This window comes from Macrobrachium rosenbergii, chromosome 48, assembly GCF_040412425.1.
Source record: "Macrobrachium rosenbergii isolate ZJJX-2024 chromosome 48, ASM4041242v1, whole genome shotgun sequence".
NCBI classification, from domain to species: domain Eukaryota; kingdom Metazoa; phylum Arthropoda; class Malacostraca; order Decapoda; family Palaemonidae; genus Macrobrachium; species Macrobrachium rosenbergii.
In genome coordinates, this window is record NC_089788.1 from 62,456,452 (window position 1) to 62,480,253 (window position 23,802).

General features: G+C 43.4%; 1 protein-coding gene across 1 annotated transcript in view; it reads right to left on the minus strand.

Annotated features, from left to right (window-relative positions):
• LOC136831463 (uncharacterized) overlaps positions 1-23,802 on the minus strand; it is a 177,057-nt gene that overhangs the window by 15,962 nt on the left and 137,293 nt on the right. Inside the window, exons 19-20 of the mRNA XM_067091954.1 lie at positions 23,038-23,228; positions 15,296-15,523 (exon numbers count right to left, since the gene is read on the minus strand). Coding sequence (XP_066948055.1) covers positions 15,296-15,523; positions 23,038-23,228 — 419 coding nt within the window. The remainder of the gene's footprint in view (positions 1-15,295; positions 15,524-23,037; positions 23,229-23,802) is intronic.

Sequence of the window (23,802 nt, forward strand, 5' to 3'; positions counted from 1 at the left end):
TAAAAAGAAACTATTGGCTTTTTACCCTATGCATGTGGAAAACTAGATTCTGTCTGCTACTATTTTAAATGTTTTAAATTCATATCTACAATAATGTCAAGCACTCAGCATGTTTTCATGACAAATGCCTAAATATCACTATACTACACTAATTCATATTGCTGAAGTAATAGACTTATTATAATTTTTACTCTGAAAAAGGCTGTACACTAAACTATACAATCCTTGAAGATAAAATCATTCTGTTTTTACCGTTTCTCACTCAATGTGATATGGTCTAGTAACAATAAGCTGAAATTTTAGTAAAAATTACAAATTTTTAAAGTAATTTCTATTTTTCCTAACAAACAAACCCCTGGTCTTTACACATATGATTAATTTTCAGCGAGCTGGAAATCCGGCCGTTAAATTTTTGCAAGGAGGTTATGGTAACAGTTACCGATGGTAGGGGCGGAAGCACCACCCAAGTTGATATACATTCAGTTCTATGCAGTTTATCTTTTGGCCAAGGTAAAAGAATGTGGGGTGGTAAGAGGTGGACCCTTAATGTAAAGACCTCAGGTTTGTATGTTAGGAAAAATACAAATTACTTTAAAAATTTGTCATTTGTTCCTACACGAATACAAACCTTTGGTCTTTCCATATGGGAGGCTTACTTTTGGGGGGAGGATTCCAAGTCAATCTCTGAACTGTCTGGTAGTTCGGCTCACCTGGGTACTCTCTTCCTGGTCATGAAAGAGCAAAGGAAAGAGACCATACCTCTGATCTATTGAACAAGAGAGATGTTCAATCGTCAGACTTCTGGGCATTTCGAATTAAAGGAATGTAATATCCTTGATTCGAAAAGGTTTGGATGAACCCCAAGTGTCAGAGACTATAAAGCTAAGAATAACCACCTGGTTTGCTCATAGTCAGTCCCTCTCTCCTGCTGCTAGAGAGTAGGAAGGATTTGCATCTACTAATCCAAACATAGCTAGATTATAGATATCATACTAAAGTCATCTAGAACACCTGCATGCACGCCAGTCCAGCACGTGATGGCTTGTTCACTGTTCCTCTTCCCTCTGGAAGAGGAAGGAAGACAGGAGAAAGGGAGGAAGCAAGTCCCACAGACACCTGCTGGCAGCCACACACCTTAGGTGAGATGCAACCTGTCCCTCAAGAGCTGGGTGAACTACATGATTGTTGAGCATCCACCATAGGATCCAAGGAAAAGGAGTCCAAAGACCTATGGTCAATGTCACAAGGTAAAAGGAGACAAATGTGATCTGCACAATTACATTCCATCCTGGTACTCGACCAACAAGTTCCCTATCTCCTGACTTCAGTGAATAAATGTTGCAATTACATCCATCTTGCTTGGGATGTCTGGTTGGTTACTGCACTGAATGATGATCAGTCTTCTCGTATACTTGCACTACAATAGAGCAGGTGAAAGGACACTAGGGCATTTTGTTGACCATGGCACTACCGTGGTGCCATTGCTATCACGCCAAGGAGTGTCTATCTTGGATCTTGAGACCCTTGAAAGTCTAAAAAGAACTGTGCTTAAGTTCCAAGGAAGGAAGTGTAAGAGACTGCCACCCTGGTCAATGTTTCAAAGAATAAAATGTCTCTGGAGGAGGATAGTGTAACCATGGCACTACCTTGCTGCCATTGCTTTCTTAAGATCTACATAATATCTTTCCTCAGATTGTGGATCAACTGGTAATTACAGCAGCAGCAGCTACTGCTTACATCTTCCAATCCTGGAGGAGTGTAACTTCATCAAGTCAAACGAAATGTAGCTCCTAGACACCACTTCCTGACTGAGTAAGAGCCAAACACAAGTTGTTAGAACTTAGTTTGGTGGTAATGTTGATCTGACGAATCAGGCAAAATGACGGGCAGTTGTAGGCATAAGACTTGAATCATGAGTGTGAAACTGAACTTGTCTGTCATACATCCATCATCCAGGAGTGTGTCTGGTTGACCAGTGTTGAGTGCGCTACTACAAACCAGTGCACCCACACCGCCAATGGAATGTGTCTGGTTGACTGCTGTGCTGAGTGTGCTACTGCAAACCTGTGCACCTGCACCGTCAGTTGAGGAGATGATGGGACACTAGCTTCTTTTAGGTCTTTTCTCACTTTCATGTTCATTATCTGTAACTTTACTTTTTTAAAATTTTTAATTGTTTCAGGAAAAGCCTATGGGTGCACCCTATAAAAGGTTGGTAATTTTACTCAAGTGATCTTAGCTGTTTTCAAATATGTATAACCCTCAAACCCTCATGAATAAAGAGCTGCTTTATGCTCAATACTTTCATAATAAGAGACTAAGTCACTGTGGTCAGATTTTGGACAAGTAATTAACAACACCTGCACACCTCTAACTGGGGGCTCCAGAACCAGGTTGCAATAAGGAATGCAAATGAGTTTTAAAATGTTGAATCATATAGTCTTACTTCCCCCCTAATTTTCTGTCATTAATAATTCCAACTATAAATAATGTAATTTTACCAAATGTAAAAGAAACAATTTTCATCAACTGAGAGGCTAGACTTTTAGCTTATGGATTATATTTTGATAGCATAGCCACTACTCATCCTGAAAGGAGTTACTCTCTTATGGTCCCACCATGGCTGCATATGACAGACCAACCAATCTCAAAGAATTCTCTTATAGTTGGTCTCAGCCAGAATACTGCTAGTTGATACAATGATAAAATACAAAGGACTCAGGACAAGGGAACTGTCCTACGACTACCTCAGTCTTCCTTCATCCTTCACACACAGATGTGGCAACAGTGCATATGTCAGCTATCTTCCCCATTACAATCTGGTCTGTCACAGAGTTCACAAGTCCCCAGTGTTTGTTCCGGAAAAAGTGTTTGACGTTGCATTTGTCGAACATCATAACTCGACTCAAGCGAAGTCCAGTACATAATTTGGGACCCACTGAAAAGTTTAAGTTCTTTAAAATTTTAACGGGTAGGTTTATACTTGTTAAAATTGGGAGCCAGTGGGTCTCCTGCAGTGGATCGCTAAGCTACGCTGTAATTGCCGTGTTTTTTTTCTGTCAAACAAAGTGATAATTAGCATTAATGCAATAATATTAGACAATTTTGTTACTCGTTCCTCAATGATTTTTCTAACACTGATAGATAATTTGAGGTTACAGAATTGGTAAATTGGGTAGCCTAACTTCTTGTTTACAAAACATAACCATGAAAGTAGTTCCCAATCGAGCTTGCCTTGCAAGCCATGGTGTTTACAAAAGGCTAGTACTATACAGGCAGTCCCTGGGTTATGACGGGTCCGACTTACGACGTTCCGAGGTTACAACACTTTTCAAATATATTCATCAGAAATTATTTCCCGGTTTACGATGCATGCATGTTCCAGGGTTACGACGCCAATCCGACAAAAGAAATATGGCTACAAAACGGCAGAATAATAAAAATTTGGAGATTGTTTTTGATGAAAAACTCAATAAAAATGCAGCTTGTCATTTTCAATACACCCAAAGCATTAAAAGTAAGGTTTTCTTAGGATTTGTTACGATTTTCGACAATGTTTTGGCTTACGACATGGCGTAGGAACGGAACCCCCATCGTAAACCGGGGACTGCCTGGATTCAACTTTTCCAAATTTACCACAATGCCTAACCTGTGGCAAAACTGAAGTAGTCGATTCCTATCTTGAATCAGCTTTTCCCTGGAACTTGCTAAGACCAGCTAGTCGTCGAGGTACCTTAAAAGTCTGATCCCCTGAGAATGAGCCCATGTCGGCACCAAAGTGAACACTCTTGTGAATACCTGCAAAGATGTTGTCAGGCCGAAGCAAAGCACCTTGAATTGAAACACCTTTTCCCCAAGACTGAAGCAAAGAAACTTCCGGGAGGAAGGATGGATTGGGATCTGGAAGTATACGTCCTTCAAGTATAGTAGTCAGCATACGTCGTTGTCCCTGACTTGCTAAGACTGTTCATGGAGTTTCCATTTTGAACTTCATCTTCCTGACGAACGGGTTCAATGTTGATAGATCTACGACTGTCCTCCAATCACCACTGGCCTTTGGGACCAGGAAGATTCGGTTGTGGAACCCTGGCAAAGGACCCTCTACTTACTCTACTGCTCCCTTCTCCTTGCAGTACTAGGTGTTTCTGAGATCCTGGATCATAAGAGAGGTGCAGGAGAGGGCAATCGGAAAGGGGAGTGAAGTCGAATGGTAGTAGACTGGCCATCCCCCCATCAGTGGCAACAAGTGGGGAGAGGCGCCCACTCTATCATCTCGTACCTTTGCCTTTGCCCCTATTTCCCCTCCCTCTTGTAGCACGGCTCTAAAAGGGCCGTTGTAGCGTAGATTTCTTCGTTGAAGATGTCGATTGAGGAGGTTTAGGCGCATGAGCAGGTCTCACTATCTTCTTCGGTGTAGATAGTTGTGTCTGTCTTCCAATATTAGGCAAAGTAGCAACAGATTTACTTAATGCCTGCTGTACTAGCCTATCATTTGTATCAGACTGACGTCTATCAATGGCCACCTCCAGCATATTTTTTGGCAGCAGCAACTGAGACTCCAAATATCACCATTCCTAGTGACAATAAGGAGTCCACATCCACTGACTGGGCTATCTTGGCTAACGCCACCTCCCTTCTCATCAAGAGAATTTTGGCCACTGCTGTCGACAATAAATCTAACCAAGATGCTGTCTGGAAGATTGAAGATGATGCCAGCTCCAATGCAACTGCTGCTTGACACGTTAGGGAGGGACACTGTCCTAACCTGAACCAAAGTTAGGCCCAGCCATAAACGTATCATGTCCAAATTGATTTGTCTACTCAGAAGCGGAACAACAGGTGTTGTATAATATCTCCTTTGGCAAAGTATAGGGGCTGGGAGAAACTTGAAAGAACTGTTCGATCATAACGAGTTATTCTGACCCAAGATCAACGAATTCACGTGATGAAGGACTGAATCCACATGACTGGAGCACTGCAATTAAAAAATGATCGTGAAAGGAGTTTCAGTCCTCTGAGAAAGATTACTGAACTGATGAATCAGATCTATAACCTCTACCTAAGAAGAAAAGAAACTCCTGGCTATCCAAATCCTCCACCTCCTGTGGAATCTGACCATCTGAAGTGGAGGGAACAGGAAGATCCCAAAGATCTGCTCTGAAAACCGAAGAACCTTTCTCGCACAATGGATCCTCCCCCAGCTTGGTTGTGTCGCACCCACGGCCTGGGGAAGACGAACGACAGCCGTGGTCTCTGCTCCTCGATCCTCAACATGAACAACGTACATTCCGCCTACTTATGCTCCTTCGTTTGTGACTCACTGTAGAGGAACCACATACACCTCTGGGTAAATGAGACCTGGATTGAAGGCCCAATGGACGACTACCATCCTCTCATGGCCTAGAAACTGCACGGCTGTTCACATCTTCCTGGGCGTTATCAGAGAATCTGCAAAGCAAGATCTCGTGATCGGAGTGTTGAATCCTTCCTCCAAACATTAATAGGTCAAACAGGAGACACAGGCACCACTACATGTTTCCTTTTAGAGAGAGGCCCTCGTGTATCTGAGTCTGCTGCATGAACGCTAGCACCCACATATGTCCACATGGTTCTTTAATGCGTCCCAACACTACCCATGGCCGAAGAGTCACAACCCACAGCCAAGGTGGAGGTGGTTCGTATATCCCCTACGATCGTAGCCTTCTGAGGATGAACGAACATGGGAGAGCCACAGTCATATACAGCTGACAACTTGAGAGCCACTGCCAATTCTTGAACATGCCTCCTGACTGGGATGTGACTGTCCTGGCTTGAAGAAGAAGAAATGATCCTTCCTTTCTTGGCATTAAGATCAGACACGAAGTCCTTATTCTCCAATGCTTGACTGGAGAACATACAGGGGACACCAACGACTGCAATGCTGGTGACAACAATGAAGAACAAAACAACGACAGAAGATTCATATCTCTTCTTCTTACAAGCATGATTACACTTCTCTTCAATCACCAAATCCAGTCTCTCCAACAATGCTTTGACTAGGAAATCCGAAGACAGAGCAGTTGACAACATCATGGTAGCAGGCTGTGAAATCACTAAGGTGGGCAAAGTTGATGGTGACGTCACGGAGGGAACTAGCTGTGACATCACATAAGCAGACGAATCATGTGTGGTGGCTGTTGGTACCACTGTTGGCAGAACAAGGGGTGATCCATAATGATGCGCAGTTGGTACCATATGAGTCCTGCTAGATGTCGCAGCACTAGACCCCCATACAGTGGTGACCCGGGGGAGCCTAATGATGCCCAAACACTACTTGCCATCTTCTGCACATCAGAGTCTAGAAGAGGGACAAAGATGGCGATGGTCCCCACCCCCCTCCCTGAAGGGAAAGAAGAGGCATAATTAGACAAAAAATCTCCTAAAACCCCTCCCAATACTTCCCTTGACAAATCGTCGGAAGAACAGGAAGGGGTATGGGAAAAATCTAGTACAGAAGGCGAAGCAACTGGAACAGGCCTCTCAAAAGAAAAGGCAATCTCAAGAGGAGGCTGAAAAGATGAAGGAGACAGAACCAACCAACAAGGATGGAGTCTTCGTCTTCTTCTTGTGCTGACCCTTCTCGGAAAACCTCCACCACTGATCCACTGACCAAGAACGACATTCTGAACAAGGATTAGTGACATTACATACATTTGCTCCTCACCTACTGCACGTTGAATGAGGATCCATATTCATGGAGGCTAGGAAGTGTGAACGAGGGAAACCACCTAAACCAGGGCACAACCTCTGAGGTTTTCAGGATACAGAGCTGGAACTAGCTGAAGGGTTTTGGGCATCCATGATAATCACAACTCCTCCTCACAAGCACACAAAACCTTCGCACTGAAACACAAAAGAAAACATGGGGAAACAAAGAACCGGCTTTAGGGAGGAGAGAGAGAACAAGACGTCCTCACTCAAAGGTGGTAAGAAGAAAACTGAGTCGTCACGAGCCCCAGCTTGGGTCAGTGGCTGTCCCACCTAACTCGTGACAGAGGACAGATGCCACCAGTTTCTTGCATATACAGTTCTATTGAATTTTTTTACCGGTTCCAGCTGGCACTAGAAGATTTATCCTAATGTTAATACCCTAGGTTTGTTCCGTGTATGAACAATTTTATTTTAGGTTCCACCTCCTCAATATTATAATAATACTACTAAGCTGGAAGTAGCTATTAAAGAACTTCCAGAACAATTTTCACTGCAGGAGCCAAAACACTTCTGTGGACCCTATGGGAAACACTGTGATTTTCTGGAGTGTTGCATGATTAAGGCTTGTAGGGAAGCACTGTTGGGCTTCAACATTTTGCTCCCCAATATAACCACCTTATTACATTCTTCCTTCTGCCGGGACCTGTTTAAAGAATCTGTTGCCACACAACTCACTGAACGATTCTGACAAACAATACTCTTGAGTTCCCTCTTCCTCAGCCTAAGAAAGTTTGGTATGAATCAGAGCCATACTAGCCTCCATTCACTACTAAAGGATCCCTCCAACAACAGGAAAAAGGACAACAATAGCAGCAGCACCCACTTTCAACGCAGACAAAGAGGCTCCTACCAGGGAAAAGGAAAATCAGTTCATGGACTGCATGTTAAAGGCAAGGGAAGAGGTGGAGCTAAATAGGACTTGCATGGTTGAGGTTGTCAACTTCAGCATCACAGCAAGTGAAGTCCTCCCTTGGGGATACAGTATAAGTTTCAATACGCTAGGTTGGAGGTGGCTCACCCTCCCCCCTCCTCTAAAGGAGCCTTTTCCAAAAAACTAGGCCCCTCAAAAAAGGGGGCTATAGTGAAAGATGTGTTTATTTGCCACCACTTCAGTGTCCCCAAGAGGGATTCCTCTGAACAAAGGGTGATCCTTGACCTGTCAAGCTTGAACACACACACTGTTTGTGTAAATTTTTATATACAGTACTGTGCCTATGGGAGCTCATGACAGAGGAATTTAACTGGTGGCCTACCTCGATGACTGAATAATCTGGGGGAACCACCAGAGAAGTGCTGATGTAACCTGAGAGTGGTAATCGACAGACTCCAGTCAAAATGTTTCTTAATAAATAGGAACAAGTCCTGCATTACATCCAGGAGACATTTTTTCTGAGGCTGGGACTTTGTTTGGATACTCTTCGGGGCCAGTTGTCTCTTCCCAACAGCACTCAAACCTCAAAGCAGAGTAATGAAGGACCTGATAAAGATTCCTTGCATAGCCCTGCTTTTCCAAAGGACAGTTGGAATGAAGTCTGGGCCTGTTACAGTTCGCATCTGTGATAGATCTATTTCTGAGATTGCAACTGAAGGATGTAAACAGTCTGGCTACTATTCACTGTCTGCATGCAGAGGAAACCATAAAACCAATCAAAATTTCATCCTAAGAGTTAAGCAACAAATGAACAAATTTTTAAACATTTTTAAACTTCATACAAGTTTTAAAAGTAACAAATTAAAAAATGATATTTTTATGATAAAATAAAGTTTTGTACATACTTACCCGGCAGATATATACTTAGCTATAGTCTCCCGACGTTCCCAACAGAAATTCAAATTTCGCGGCACACGCGACAGGTAGGTCATGTGATCTACCATTTCCCGCCACCCCATTCCCGTTTTCTAATCAGATTTTCTCTTCCACCTGTCTCCTGAGGGGAGGCTGGGAGGGCCATTAATCGTATATATCTGCCGGGTAAGTATGTACAAAACTTTATTTTATCATAAAAATATCATTTTTGTACATGCAACTTACCCATCAGATATATACTTAGCTGATTGGCACCCTTGGAGGAGGGCAAGAGACAGCTAATAACTAAAAAACGGGAAACAACATATGTTGTAGGATATACAAAAAACCATGGTTCTTACCTGACTGGGCAGAAGACTTCATGGATACTGTCTATGAGTCTGCTTGCCTCAAGAGCTTCAGCGAGGATGTGACCTATGACTGACAGCCCTTCTGAATCGTGTCAATGGGGGATGACCCACTTACATGAAAGAACCTGTTATGGATCGTGTCAATGGGGGCTGACCCACTTACATGACAGAGCCTTTACCTGAATCATATCAATGGGGCTATCCTCTTACATGACAGAGCTAGGTATTAATAAAAAAACTACAAGGAGCTAAACAACCAATCCCGACCACCTGACCAAGCCTAACCTTGTTAGTGATAAGAGATGAAAGGAGGCTTTACCCAACACTCTCTTCCAACCGACCATAAAAACACACATCACCACGCATTAAAAACAACTAACATAGCTAGACTATAAAGGATTTGATTCAGCTCCTTGACCCAGCACCGAATCCATGAATCGTGAGGCTCCGAGAGAAAGCACTTCTCATAAGTAACATGCACATCTCTCAAATAATGAGAAGCGAACACCGAATTACATCTCCAGTAAGTAGAGTCCACAATAGACTGGAGAGACCAAGACTTGTGAAAAGCCAGAGAAGTGGCTATGGCTCTCACCTCATGTGCATTAACTCTCAGGAGCTTCAAGTGCTCGTCCTTGCAAGAAAGATGCGCCTCCTTGATGACGTCTCTGATAAAGAATGCTTGTGCATTCTTAGAAATTAGAAATAGTTCTTGTAGGATCCTTTACTGAGCACCAAAGACTTTCAGTATTACCTCCGAGCTGTTTCTTTCTATCTAGATAAAATTTAAGGCTTCTCACTGGACAGAGAGTGCTCTCCAACTCTTGTCCTGTTAAAGTAGAAAGTCCTTTGACCTCAAAACTCCTAGGCCATGGCTTGGAAGGGTTCTCATTCTTCGCTAGGAAGAGGGGCTTAAAGGAGCAAATCGCAGATTCCTTTTTAAATCTGACTGTACCTTCCAAAGCCTGTAATTCGCTTAATCTCTTCGCCGTAGCAAGAGCAAAAAGGAACAAAGACTTCCTAGTCAGATCCTGAACAGAAGCAGATCGGGGGCTCAAACTTCTCGGACATCAGGAATTTCAAAACCACGTCCAAATTCCAGCTGGGAGGTCTAGGGGACTTGTTTTTAGACGTTTCGAACGACCTGATAAGGTCGTGAAGGTCCTTATTCTCCGAGATGTTAAGATCTCTATGTCTAAAAACTGAAGAAAACATACTTCTGTATCCCTTAATGGTGGAAACCGCCAGATTACACTGTTCCCTTAAGTAAATAAGGAAATCCAATGATGTCCGTTACAGAGGTACTGGAAGAGGACACTTTCTGAGCCCTGCACCATCTTCTAAAACCCTCCCACTTCGACTGGTAGAGGCGCAAGGTAGAAGATCTCCTGGCTCTGGCGATAGCCTTTGCAGCCTTGCGTGAAAAACCCTTCACTCTAACCAATCCTTCGATAGTCTGAAGGCAGTTAGGTTGAGAGCAGGGAGATTCTTGTGGAATCTGTTGAAGTGGGGCTGTCTGAGAAGATCGCTCCTGACAGGGAGCGACCTGGGAAAATCCATCATCCATTCCAGCACCTCTGTGAACCAGTCTTGAGATGGCCAAAAGGGGGCGATCAGGGTCAATTTGGTGCCTGTCGAGGCAGCGAATTTTCTTACTACTTCCCTCAGGATCTTGAAGGGGGGAAAAGCATACCCGTCCAGACCTTCCCAATTTAGGAGAAGGCCGTCTATCGCTACTGCTCTGGGGTCCGAGATAGGAGAGCACTAAGTCTCCAGTCTTGCGTTCCAATGAGTGGCGAAGAGGTCGATATTGGGTCTCCCCCAAAGGCTCCACAGCCTTTCGCAAACCTCTGGATGGAGGGTCCACTCCGTGGGAAGAACTTTGTTCTTCCTGCTTAGTAGGTCTGCTCTCACATTCCTTTCCCCCTGTACGAACCTGGTGAGGAGAATGATGTTCCTCTCCTCCGCCCACAGCAGCAGCCTCCTTGCTGTGTCGTAAAGGGAGAAGGAGTGTGTTCCTCCCTGCTTTCTGATATAAGCCAGGGCTGTGGTGTTGTCCGAATTGACCAGCACTACCGACCCCCTGACTAGAGGTTCGAAGTGGACAAGTGCCAGATGGATAGCTGCGAGTTCCTTCTTGTTGATGTGCCAGGACATCTGTTCTCCTTCCCAGATGCCTGACACTTCTTCCGAGCCTAGTGTTGCTCCCCAACCCGACTCCGATGCGTCTGAAAACAACACTAGGCGAGGGCTCGGCGGTTGAAGAGGAATTCCTCGACCCAGCTTCTGGGGGTCCAACCACCAACGGAGATGTTGCTTTATCCGGCCCGAAACAAGGAAGGAATCTGTTAACTCTTGGGACTTCCGATCCCAATTTTCGTTCAGGAAGAACTGAAGAGGTCTTAGGTGCAGCCTCCCTAGAGAAACGAACTGCTCCAGCGAGGAAATGGTCCCCAGCAGACTCATCCACTCCCTCACGGAACAACTGTCCTTCTCTAAAAAGGCTGTCACCTTCTGCAGGCAGCGTTCCCTTCTTTCCAGGGAGGGAAACGCTTGAAAACCCCGAGAATCCATCAGAATCCCCAGGTAGACAATTCTCTGCTGAGGAATCATCTGGGACTTCTCGAGGTTTACTAAAAGTCCTAGGGACTGGATCAGTTTTAAGGTGAGAGATAGGTCCTCCAAACAACGGTCTCTCGAATGGGCGCGAATCAGCCAATCGTCGAGATACAAGGAGATCCTTACCCCTCTAAATGTAGCCAATGAGCCACATTTTTAGAATGCTCGTGAATACTTGGGGGCTGTCGAAGTCCGAAGCACAGAGCCCTGAACTGGAAGGTTCTTCCATTGACCATGAACCTGAGGTACTTCCTGGAGGAGGGATGGATGGGTGCGTGGAAGTAGGCATCCTGAAGGTCGAGGGACACCATCAATCTCCTGGACGAAGAGACGACAGAACAGAGGATGTCGTCTCCATCGAGAACTTCTTCTTGATGACAAAAACGTTCTGGGCGCTTACGTCCAGCACCGGTCTCCAACCCCCCGAAGTTTTCGGCACCAGAAAAAGCCCATTGTAAAACCCTGGGGAATGAAGATCTTGAACCGGTTCTATGGCTGCTTTTGCCAGCATTTGATCGACAGCTAGCAGAAGGGCTCGTCTTCGAACAGAGTCCTTGTATCTTGCCGATAACTCCCTTGGAGTTGTTGTCAAGGGAGGTTTTTCCCTGAAGGGGATGAGGTATCCTTTCCTCAGAATGGAGAGGGACCAGTCGTCCGGCCCCTCTGTGCCCAGACCTCGGCGAAGTTCAGTAGTCTGGCACCCACTGGCGTCTGGAGCATTTGATTCTCACTTGGACTTCCTGACCGGGAGTCCTAAAGGTCTTCCTCTTCTTTCAGGTCTGCGCCTTCTGAAAGACCTGGTTCCTCGAAAGGGCTCCTGAAAGGGAGCCTTCTCCTTCTTTGCAATCGGCGCTGCAGGTCTCATCCTTTTCGAGGATTGTGCAAGAAGATCTTGGGAAGCCTTTTCTGACAAGGATCGAGAAATCTCCTTTACTGTCTCTTGGGGAACAGATGGCTCGAAAGAGGAGCGTACAAGAGGAGGACCTCTGGAGAGGAGAAACAGATTTTGATAAAAAGGAGCTGAAGACGGATCTCTTCTTCAGCAACCCAGTTCCAAAAGGGAAGCGATCTCCGTAGAGCCGTCCATGACCGCCTTGTCTAGGCAAGACAAAACGCTGCTGAGGTCTTCCATACTGATGAAGTCTTCATCTAAAGTCCTCTTAGCTAAGGCCCCAAGAGACCAGTCCATGAAGTTGAAGACTTCTAGGATACGGAAAAGGCCCTTGAGGAAATTATCCAGCTCACATATACCCCAAGCCTTGGCCGAATTGAGGGAGAGCCTTCTTGAAGGATCGACCAAGGAAGAGAAGTCGATCCAGCCGATGAGGGGAGCCAACCCCATCGGTTCCTTGGTCTCATACCATATTTCAGCTCTGCCAGAGAGTCTGGAAGGAGGCAAGGAGAAAACTGTCTTGCCAGCATCCTTCTTTGATTGAAGCCACTCCCGAAGCCCTTAAACGCCTTCTTCATTGAGATCGTCGGACCTTAACTTCACCATAGAGGAGGATCTAGAGGTCTTACGTGCTCGAAAGCATAGAGCCAGGAGAAGGAGGAGAAGCAGGTTTAAGGGAATCTCCAAACTCCTGAACTAGTAAAGTTGTCAACCTCTTATAGTCAGAAATACTGACATCCTTGGGGGATTCATCCTCCGACAAAACTTCCAGGCCCGCAGAAGGAGGAGAACGCTTGGACGAAGAAGGGCACTTGCCAGGAGAAGAGCACCTAGAAGGAGAGGAGCCTCTGACCACTGAAGAGCGCCTATCAGGAGAGAAGCGCCTGCGAGAAGTCTGGCGCCTGACAGGAGAAGAGCCTCTACTAGGAGAGAGGCGCCTACCAGGAGGGAGGGTGGCTGGGAAGGTGCTTCTATGAGCAGAAGTACGTGACTTGAAGTGAGAAGAGCGCTTGTCGGAGGAGGCGTTCTCTAACAGGAGAAGACCGGCGACGAGGACGCGAGCCTGGAAGGAGAGGCGCTATCATCCGAGGAAGAGCACCTAGAAGAGAAGCGCCTGCAAGGAGAGGAGCGCCTGCGAAGAGAAGAGCGCCTGCTACTGGAGGGGCGTTTAACAGGAGAAGAGCGCCTCAACGAAGAAGGAATCCTATCAGGAGAAGCGAGGTCAGGAGAAGAGCGCCTGCAAACTGAAGGGCGCTTGCTGGGAGAAGGATGTTTCTTGGAGGACTTGATGGGAAGAGAAACATCCTTCCTACGAGAAGAGCTCTTAGCCAAAGAGCCAGCAAGAGCAGAAAGCTGAGCCTGGAGGCCAACCAGGATCTGCTTAGTGGACTCCTGAACCCCTGAAGAAGAAGAGGGGATCTTGAGCTCTCTTCTTCACAACGGAGAACCCTCTGGGAAGCGTTCTGGGCTAGAATCCATAGCGTCTCCTCTAGGTGCCTTCCAGGTCCTCTTCAAGGGCCGACTCGGCGCGACTCCTCGGCGAACTCCACCGGCGGCAGGCGAAGACGAAGCAGAAGAAGAAAACACTTCCTCAGGATCCCTTTTCTGTGGCGATCCAAGGCAGCCTGGGACGTGACAACAGGAGCTGCCGAAGGGACGCCTGACCATTGGGAATGCTCTTCATCCCCCTTGCGGCTGTCGACATTCCTCCTCCACTGGTCCTGGGAGTTTGGAAGAGGTCTAGGCCTAGGAGCGATCGAGGCGGTCAGACGCCCCCCCCTCCACTACACTGGGGACACTACACATCACTGTCACTTTTACCTTTTTCTCCTCCATTGCACGCATCTGCAATTGCATCCTACGGATCGTGGCTTTCATGGCAGCCATCTCTGATGACGAATCCGCAGGTTCGATGAAGGGTGAAGGAGCTGAAACCAAAGGAGTGACAGGAGAATCTGAAAGAATGTTAGGGTCTACTTCTACCTCCTTAGAGAGAGACCTACTCGAGCTCCTAGAAGAAGCCTTCCTAGCTCTATCCTTCTCCAGCTTACGTACATAAGCACTCAAAGCCTTCCATTCTTGTTCAGTCAGATTCTCACATTCAGTACAAGTATTATCAATACAGCAGTCACTCCCCCGACACCTCATACATACAGTGTGAGGATCTACCGAAGCTTTCGGTAGTCTCACCTTACAATCCGGTCTAATACACACACGAAAGACAGGTGCAACATTCTGATCAGACATCCTTAAAGAAAATTCCTAAGCCAAATTCAAAAACAAACCACAAAAGCGTATGCCAAGCCAAAGATCCAATACGTCACCAAAGGTCAGTCCAAAATAAATCCTTAGCAAGCGAAAAATGAAAATCCAAGCAGGAGGAACCAACAACAGATGTTGCCGGAACCAGCGACAGAGAAAATCTGATTAGAAAACGGGAATGGTTCCTATTCCCGCCACCCAGCGGCGGGAATGGTAGATCACCTGACCTACCTGTCGCGTGTGCCGCGAAATTTGAATTTCTGTCGGGAACGTCGGAGACTATAGCTAAGTATATATCTGACGGGTAAGTTGCATGTACAAAACTAAAAATTTCATAACTTCATATTTCTAAATTTCAAAAAAAAATCTTTAAAACTAAATTCCCTAAGTCACAGTGTAGATCTATGATTATCAGTTGAACTTGAAAGTAATTTTAACAGGAAAAAACAGCCTGCAAAGACAATGAAATGGAAAGAATTCTTCAAGAAACAACAGAGAACCTCAAGTGATGCTCATAGAAAAAATATGTGGACACAAATAACATGAAATCATTTTATCTTAAAAACCATAACCTCAGAAAAGTCAGTCATAAAACAAAAATGCTTGTTAACTTACCAAGTAGCAACATCTACACCAAGAAGAGAGAAGCATCTTTCTAAAGGTGGCATTATTGCTCTTGTGATATAGTACGTTGCATTTACACGAAGTGCTGGATTTGCTAGAACAGCATCTGGTGATCTTACTAATTGGATTAAAGGTAAGCCTGGAGCACCATAGACAATAACATATGGTACACGCTCACCAACTCTTGGTTCTTTTCTGGGATCCTTGCGAGTCCATTTTCTGTAATGAAAGAGTTTACAATAAACTTACAATTAGACATAAATGGAATAACATGGAGGTCTAAAACTCTTGAATTACAGGGTACTGGATTCAAAATTAAGATAGTTAGAAAGTTAGCATTTTTATGTCCTTTTATTTTGAGACTATATAATACTACCATTGATATAGAACAACATACAAACTAGAATTCATTAATATTCATCCATTTGAAAAGCTAATAAAAAAAAATTCAGTACAGTATCAGGGCATCAAGCACCTTTCCTCTTCAAGCAAAATCCTCTCTGAAAAACAGCATACCCATCAGCATTAAACTTGACCATGAAATTTGAAAATAACAAAGGGAAAATAAACATACTTTTATATTGCAAAACATGGTCATAAGTACAACCCCATTAACCACACAATGCCTCATTTTTGTGAAACAAAACCACAATTGCACAGACTACTAATCAAGACTGTAAAGGCCTCTGATGAGCTTTTGCAAGCCTTCATATACAGCTACACATCATTCTTCATTCCACTGTCCAATTTTGTAGTGCTAATAGCACATCTACAAGCTCAAGGATTGGCCAAAAGAATTTGATCTTACGTGAGGTTAAAATTGGAGCAAGGTAAAACTGAAACAGCAGTAGTGCCAAAAAGAAGAGACATTCCATTACTTTAGAGCAGAAAGTGAAAATTATCAACCAGCATGCTGCAAGGAAGGCAATCATGGTGATCACTCGTGATGAGCATCTCTCGCGGTCAACAGTATCCACCATCGTTAGGACAAGAAACAGATAATGGAGGCCATAAAGGCATCCACTTCAGTTCATTCCACAATTATTACAAAAAGAGATCAGGGCCTTTGGAAGAAATAGAGCAGTTACTGGTCACGTGGATGGAGGACCAGATACAAAAGCATATGCCACTCAGCCTCTTGGCCATTCAAACAAAGGAACGCTTGCTTTTCAAGGAACTAAAGAAAAAATATGATGATACCCACAACAAAGATTTTTCAGCAAGTGCTGGATGGTTTCATCATTTAAAAAACCACCATAATTTTCTTTCTGTGAAAATTAGCGCTGAAGCAGCAAGCACTGATGCCAAAGGAGCCGCTAAATTTAAGGATGCTTTGCATAAGATCGTCATTGATATAGGATACTTGCTGAAGTAAATCTTAATTGTTGACAAAAGAGGACTGTACTGGAAGTGGATGCCTCAATGGTCCTACATCCATAAAGAAGCAAAAACTATGCCCAGGTTTCAAGCATATAAAGAACAGCTGACTCTTCTGCTTGGGGGAAATGTGGCTGGGTATAAAAACAAGCTATTCATGATTTACCATTCAGCAAATCCGAGGGCATTAGCAAGAATCAGCAAACATACGCTTCCTGTGCATTACAAGCATAATAAGAAAGCACGGATGACTGCACTGCTATCTGAAGACTGGCTTGTGCATTGCTTTATTCCAGAAGTGAAAGTATTGTAGGGAAAACAACATCCCCTTCAAAATTCTGCTGATTCTCAACAATGCTCCTGGCCACCCTCAGCATATTGGAGATATTAACGAGAACTTAAAAGCTGTGTTCCTGCCAACAAACACAACTTCTCTCATACAACCCATGGATCACGGTGCCATGGCTATGTTCAAGGCCTACTATCTTCGGAACAAATTTGCTCAGGCTGTGGATAATGAGGAGAAAGAGCTCAGAACATTCTGGAAGGAATACAATGTTCTGAATCCCATTATGAACATCGGAAGGGTGTGGAAGGAGGTAAAGAAAGAATGTATGAATGCTATTTGGAAAAATCTGCTAAAAGTGTATGTGAATTCATTTAAAGGTTTGAATAAGGATGAAGTTGTGCAAATTAATAAAAAGATCCTGACACTTGGGAGAAGTTTAGATTTAGAAATTGAAGAAGATATCCAAGAACCTACTGATGTGCAAGATGTAGAGCTAATGGCATAAGATTTAACTGAACTTGCAGAAGAGAAAAAGAACAGAAGAGAAAAAAAAATGGAGAGCCTGAGCAAAAGTTTACGACAAAAAAAATGGCAGAGACATTTGGCTTAATTGACAATGCAATGAATCTTTTTAGCCAAACGGATGTGAACATGGAACGAATTGCTAAAGTTGAGAGAGCACTTCAAGACTATTGCATGTTACCAAGTCATTTAGGCTACAATGAATTACTTCCAAAAGAACACAACTCCAGTGCCATCACCTTCTACCACATTTGAGACTTGACCCTCGAGTACTACATCTCACGACAGCTCTTTCCTCGGAGTCCTACCCCCTGTAACACCTGTAAAAACACCCAAAGAAATGATAGCTGAAGAGGAGCAAATTGATGATCCTGCTGCTTTATCATCCTCCTCCTCTTCCAATTTTTTAGTTAGTATATAAATAGTCATCAACAGCCTGACACCATTCAAGTATGTCGATGATGAACCAAATCTTGGTGAGTACCCCTGTACAGTACATGTCTGGTTCTTGTTTTTTATTCAATTTCTCTCTCTGTACTGAATTATCATAATACAGTACATGTCTCATTCTTGTTTGTGTTATTCAATTTCTCTGTTTGTAATGAATTATCATAAGTCAATCTGCACTGAACCTCCAGAATTAGCTGATATTAATAATTATACTATATATGTATATAGTGCTGTATAGAGCAGGTTAGGCTACCATATATATATAGATTGTACTGTATACCCTAGTGTAGGCTAAGCTAATTTCAAGTTACGTTTACGTTTTTTCAATAAAGGTGTCTAAGGTATAATGCCACACAGAGAGCACATGTTCAGTTCATAAAGGTGTCTAAGGAATAATGCCATTTCATTTGGGGACTGTGAACAAGTCCCAAATCCAACTCTTAAAATGTCTGAAATTTCTTACATATTCTTTTGAGTCTTGTCTCTAAAATCTTCTGAAACAGAAAATGTTGCTTAGAATTAACCCCTATACAATGAAAGAATTCTTTATCTATCATTGTTAAAGTATGCTACTGTCACCTTGTCTCATCAATTAATGAATATGAAGAAAGGATGAAACTTCACCATCATGTCAATAAGAGGTGTCAAAGCATAGAAATTTTTTATGAGAAAAACAAGACAGCCCTCAGTTAAATCTACTTTGACTCTAGTATAGGTTGTTCAATAACCACTACTATTCAAAAGATGCCCTATTCCAGGTAGAACTAACTGCACTTGTGCCATCCTGAAAAAATTCACCCACTCCGTCTGTCTGGCCTCCACTTGCATCTAAACTCAATCTGTTGTGCCAATATGTAGCATCATTGTCTCAGCAGCACTCTCCCAGATCAAGTGGAAGTGCTCTTAGCCTTTGAACCTTCTTGCTCTCATGCTAAGTTTTTCAATTTTGCTCTTTATTATTATCCTGAGTCTCTAGTTCCTTTACTAGTGTGTGCACTTGTCCTCGGGACCTAGTCTCTCATCAACTTCACTCTCTGATGGTGTTTCAACACCAGTGGGTGATAGACCAATAAGTAGACCTCTCAGCTAGGTATATCCCAGGCACAAGGAATGTGGTGGCCGACAAACTGAGTCGTCAGGGTCAGGTCCCGGGGACAGTCCTTACATCAGGAGATAGTGGACAGGCTCTTCCTCCTTTGGGGAAGGCTAATGATAGATCTGTTCACAACAAGGTTCAACAGGAAGCTAGAGGTCTTCTGTTCAGTTGTCCCAGACCCCTTCGCCGTGGAGGAGGATACCCTTCAACATCCTTGGGACAACCTAGAAGTTTATGCCTTCCCTCCCTTTTGCCTGATCTGTCAGGTCTTGAACAGGGTAATGGTTTCCCAGAATCTCAGAATGACCCTTGTAGCTCCATGGTGGCCTCAACCAGAATGGTTCCCCCGATCTACTAGCCCTGCTGTCAGCAGTTCCCAGAGAGATCCCTCCAATGGCACAACCTCCTCTGCCAGCCTTGTGTCGAGAAATATCACCAGTCAGATGGGAATAAAAGCACGTTAAAAGAAAAAGAAGAAAAGAAGTAGGGTCCTACTCTCTTCACAGCTGGAGACCATCCAGTATCTCTTGTGAGTGAGAGGCTTTTCTTGCAGAGCAGCAACAGAGATGTCTGTCTAAGATGATCTTCCTCAGTTGTGTATCAGGGAAAATGGGTCATCTACTGTGATTGGTGTTGTTGAAGGGTTCTCCCTGCAGTCAGAACTTCTTTTCAGCAAATAGCAGATTTCCTAATTTTTATTCGGAGGGAAAAACGTCTTTCTGTTTCTGCCATCAAAGGCTATAGGCCTGCTTTGGGGTTGGTTCTGCACCTAAAAGATGCAGACCTATCTTCCTCATGGGAAATCTCAATGTTACTCAAAAGCTTTGAGCAGTCTTGTTCTCCTGGAGGACTTAAACCTCCTAGTTGGGACCTGACTCTGGTTCTAAGCAGTCTCATCTGAGCCCTAAATGAACCGTTATGACAATCATCTGACAGAGACTTGACCCTTAAAACAGTCTTCTTACTGGCTTTAGCTTCATCAAAGAGATTGGGTGAACTCCATGGTCTCTCTTCTAATGTTAAACACTTGAGGGGTTATGGGTCTGTAGCCTTTGAATTTGTCATGGAATTCTTAGCCAAGAATCAAAATCTTTGGTTCACGATGACAGGTTTGAATCCTTTTCCATCTCCTCCTTGGAAAATTTTGTTGATAACGACCCAGACAAATTGCTCTTATGTCCTTTCAGGACACTGCATGGTTATCTAAAAAGGACTTGTCCCCTCAGGCCGTGGTGTCGAAGACTTTTTGTAAGCACAGAAAGAAGTGTCCAAGAATACCATCTCCTTCTGACTCTGTGAGGTTATTAGACGTGCTTATAGCTCTTCTACAACCTTGGATTCTAACAGTGTATACAAGAGCACATGATGTTTGGTGTTTAGGCCCTTCATTAGCTTTTAAAAAAGAACTTATCTGTTCGTAGGATTTTGAAGGCTAGTACTTGGCTTTGTCAAACCACCTTCACATCCTTCCATCTACAGGACTTTCCCCACAAGTCCTTGGACACTTTTTCCTTGGGTCTGGTGGTGGCTGCTCAACAAGTTGTGTAGTTCATCCAATGCCCTAGCGGGATAGTTTGTATCTTACCTAAGATGATGTTATTAAAGTGAGAATGAAAGAGATGACTGGTCTTTTTCCTTTCCCTTTTCCCCCTTCATCTCTACCTGAGGGAAGTAGGAAGACTGACCCATCATAAGCTGAAACTGGCTAGATACAGGTCAGTGAGTGGTCATTCTGTTTGAGAAAGTTTATTCATACACAAATATTTCCTTGCAGAAGTTAGTCCTTCCTCTCTCTAACAAGGGGAGAGAGGAATGATGACAAACAAGCTGGTGGCTAATGCAGGTTTGTTGTCTTTACAGATATAGCTCTTCAACTTCCACTTATCCAACGTTCCTCCACATTGTGTATCAGCCCAGTAGTCTGACCGTTTGATAAACTATTTATCAGACAAGTCAGAGGTATTTATCTGACAAGTCAGAGGCATACATCTCCTTCCTCTGCTTTGGCTCAACCAGGAAATGAGACTGGGTGTGCTGAACCGAGACTTTCCTTTCCTCCCACCAAAGGTGACTCTATCCTTAAGACATAGGTTTGTCCTGCATATGAACAAATGACAAATTTTTAATTAATTTGTATATTTCGAAGTTAACAAACCTACGGTCTTAACGTATATTGCCCACCTCCTGCCACCCCTCAAACTGCCCTGGGCTGGAAGAAACTGGATACGTCAGAGCTCTCTCAGGTGAAGGGAGGTCGGCTGATGCCTCCTCTCTCATCAGATTGGCTGAACCCCATTGCCACCATTACTTTGTCCTACAATTTTATATAATTTTTACTGGTTTCCAGCTGGCCCTGGAAGATTTATCCTAACGTTAAGACTGTAGGTTTGTTAGCTATGAGAAATACAAATTACTTAAAAATGTCATTTTTTAATAGTTTGTGTCTAATATCTGTCTCATTCTTTCCCTGGAATAAAATGGGATAGTGGTGTGAACAATGAGTGTTGATTAAGGGATGGTGAAGTTCTCCCCCTAAGCTGCTGTTGTTTGACCAGGTTCTAATATGTCAGGGCAAGTACAAGGACTGCCAGGCTAGGCATGCAGCTCTTTCATGTCTTCCCTGGACAACGATCCTCACCAATTCTGCTCAAATTGTCAAAAATAACAGCATTGGCTACAAAGACTTGTTCAGTCTGCAAGGATTGGGGCTCAGACCAAAGGTTCAACTTTCAGTATACGAGAGATTTTAAGTACCATGCCCTTAGATTCCTGCTGATGTGTCTTGAACTCTTAGGTCAACGTCATGGCACTGCAGTATCAACCTGTTTCTTGCATGATAAAAGGTTGATGTCACTGCACTGTATGAGTGCTATGTTGTTGCCACTGGTGAAGAAGGGACATAAGGGCTGCGTCCTCTCTCTCTCTCTCTCTCTCTCTCTCTCTCTCTCTCTCTCTCTCTCTCTCTCTCACACACACACACACACACACACACACACACACACACACACACACACACACACACACACACACACACACACACACACACACACACACACACACACACACACACACACATTTTATCTCCAGTAGGGAACAAACTAATGAGTGCAAACATGAGTGGCAGAAGGAGACTGGTTGGATAGAACGCATGCATTCCTTTCAGGATACTTTATGAGTGATGGGTTTGTATGATAAAAAAGGGTTTTTGTATTACAGAAGCTGATATTTTAGATACTAATTTTCCTCATTCAACTGAAGCAACAACTTGCCCTTGGTATCATATCTGGATGTCAAATTCCAAGTAATTAGTATATATAAAATATCCAAAATCTCAAAGACAAGAATATGCATACAGGTGGTAACAAATATTCATAATAAAATGACATAAATTCAGAAGCAAATCTTACAAAAATCTAGATCACATTTAGTATTTGGCGTAAGTGACCCTGGTAGTTGTGATGCCAGATAACCCACAATTAATCAATCAATCAATCTAATGATTTATATTTATTCATGGAATTTAGGCTATCAGATCAAGCACTGGGGCACTTTTGGCCATCCAGTGCTTAAGACAGTGAAAGGGAAGTTGAAGTGGTAAGATAGTAGGATAGAGATCAAGAAAATAAAGAAGCACAAGAATCTAAAGGTTAAACTGGAAGAAAACCCCACAGCTGCACTGAGATGTAACAGAGAGGTTGGACTGAAGATAAGAAGCAGAAATGGGGATACAGTAAAAGCCTAAAAAGTAGATGCATCTAGGTTTGAAGGGATGCTGCAAACACCCTTCAGGAATGCCTACAGTGCACCATATGAGGTGCAGTGGCAAAATGAAAAATCCACTTTCCACAATAGAAATTTTCAGTAAAGTAAAACATTATTTATGAACAACTAACATCATACTGCATTTAAGTTTTCAATTTTGGTTTCAAATTGATTATGAGGATCACATATATATAAAGTGAGGTTGTAATTATATTCAAACATACAAATACTACAAACCTTGCTAATTCTAGAGCAGGGACGCATGCACCTGGCTTATAGCCAGAGGCTCCTCTATACTCTTTTGCAAACATCAAATCCTGGAGAGACACCTGTCCCTGGAGAAGTTTCACAAACTGACGCTGAATATAGTCTTTCACTTTTGAAATATCCTTTGTTTCAAAGAGAATACGCAAGGATTTTTCAAGAACCTGTAATGGATATAATAAATTTCAATAACAAGGTTAAACCACATCTGTTCTAAAATCAAGGCCTTCAGAATACTGAGTTTCAAATATATGAACTTCAATGAAGTCACAATTTATGAAAGTACTCTCTTGATGAATAAGTACAGTCTGATCTCTTAAAACCAGCACCCTTCAGACCATGCCACTACCAGACCACAAAAAAACCCGGATGACAAAAATCACCCCTAAAAAATCCTATGTAAACAAAGACTTTCCTACTCATTCCACAGATATTTTACTGTGTTATCAAAAGCAGAACAAACCTTATAAACAATTACTGTCATTTGTTAGGTTTAGTTCCTCACGAAAATTCTGGCTTGCTCCATAAGTCTGTAAGTACTTCCCCAGAAATATTTAAACCTTTGCTACGTCAAAGCTTAAACCACTTTATGAGAGAGAGAGAGAGAGAGAGAGAGAGAGAGAGAGAGAGAGAGAGAGAGAGAGAGAAGAGAGACTGGCTAAAGAAACTATTGATGTGTGCGACCGAGAGAGAGAGAGAGAGAGAGAGAGAGAGACTATTGGCTAAGTTAGTTTGTTA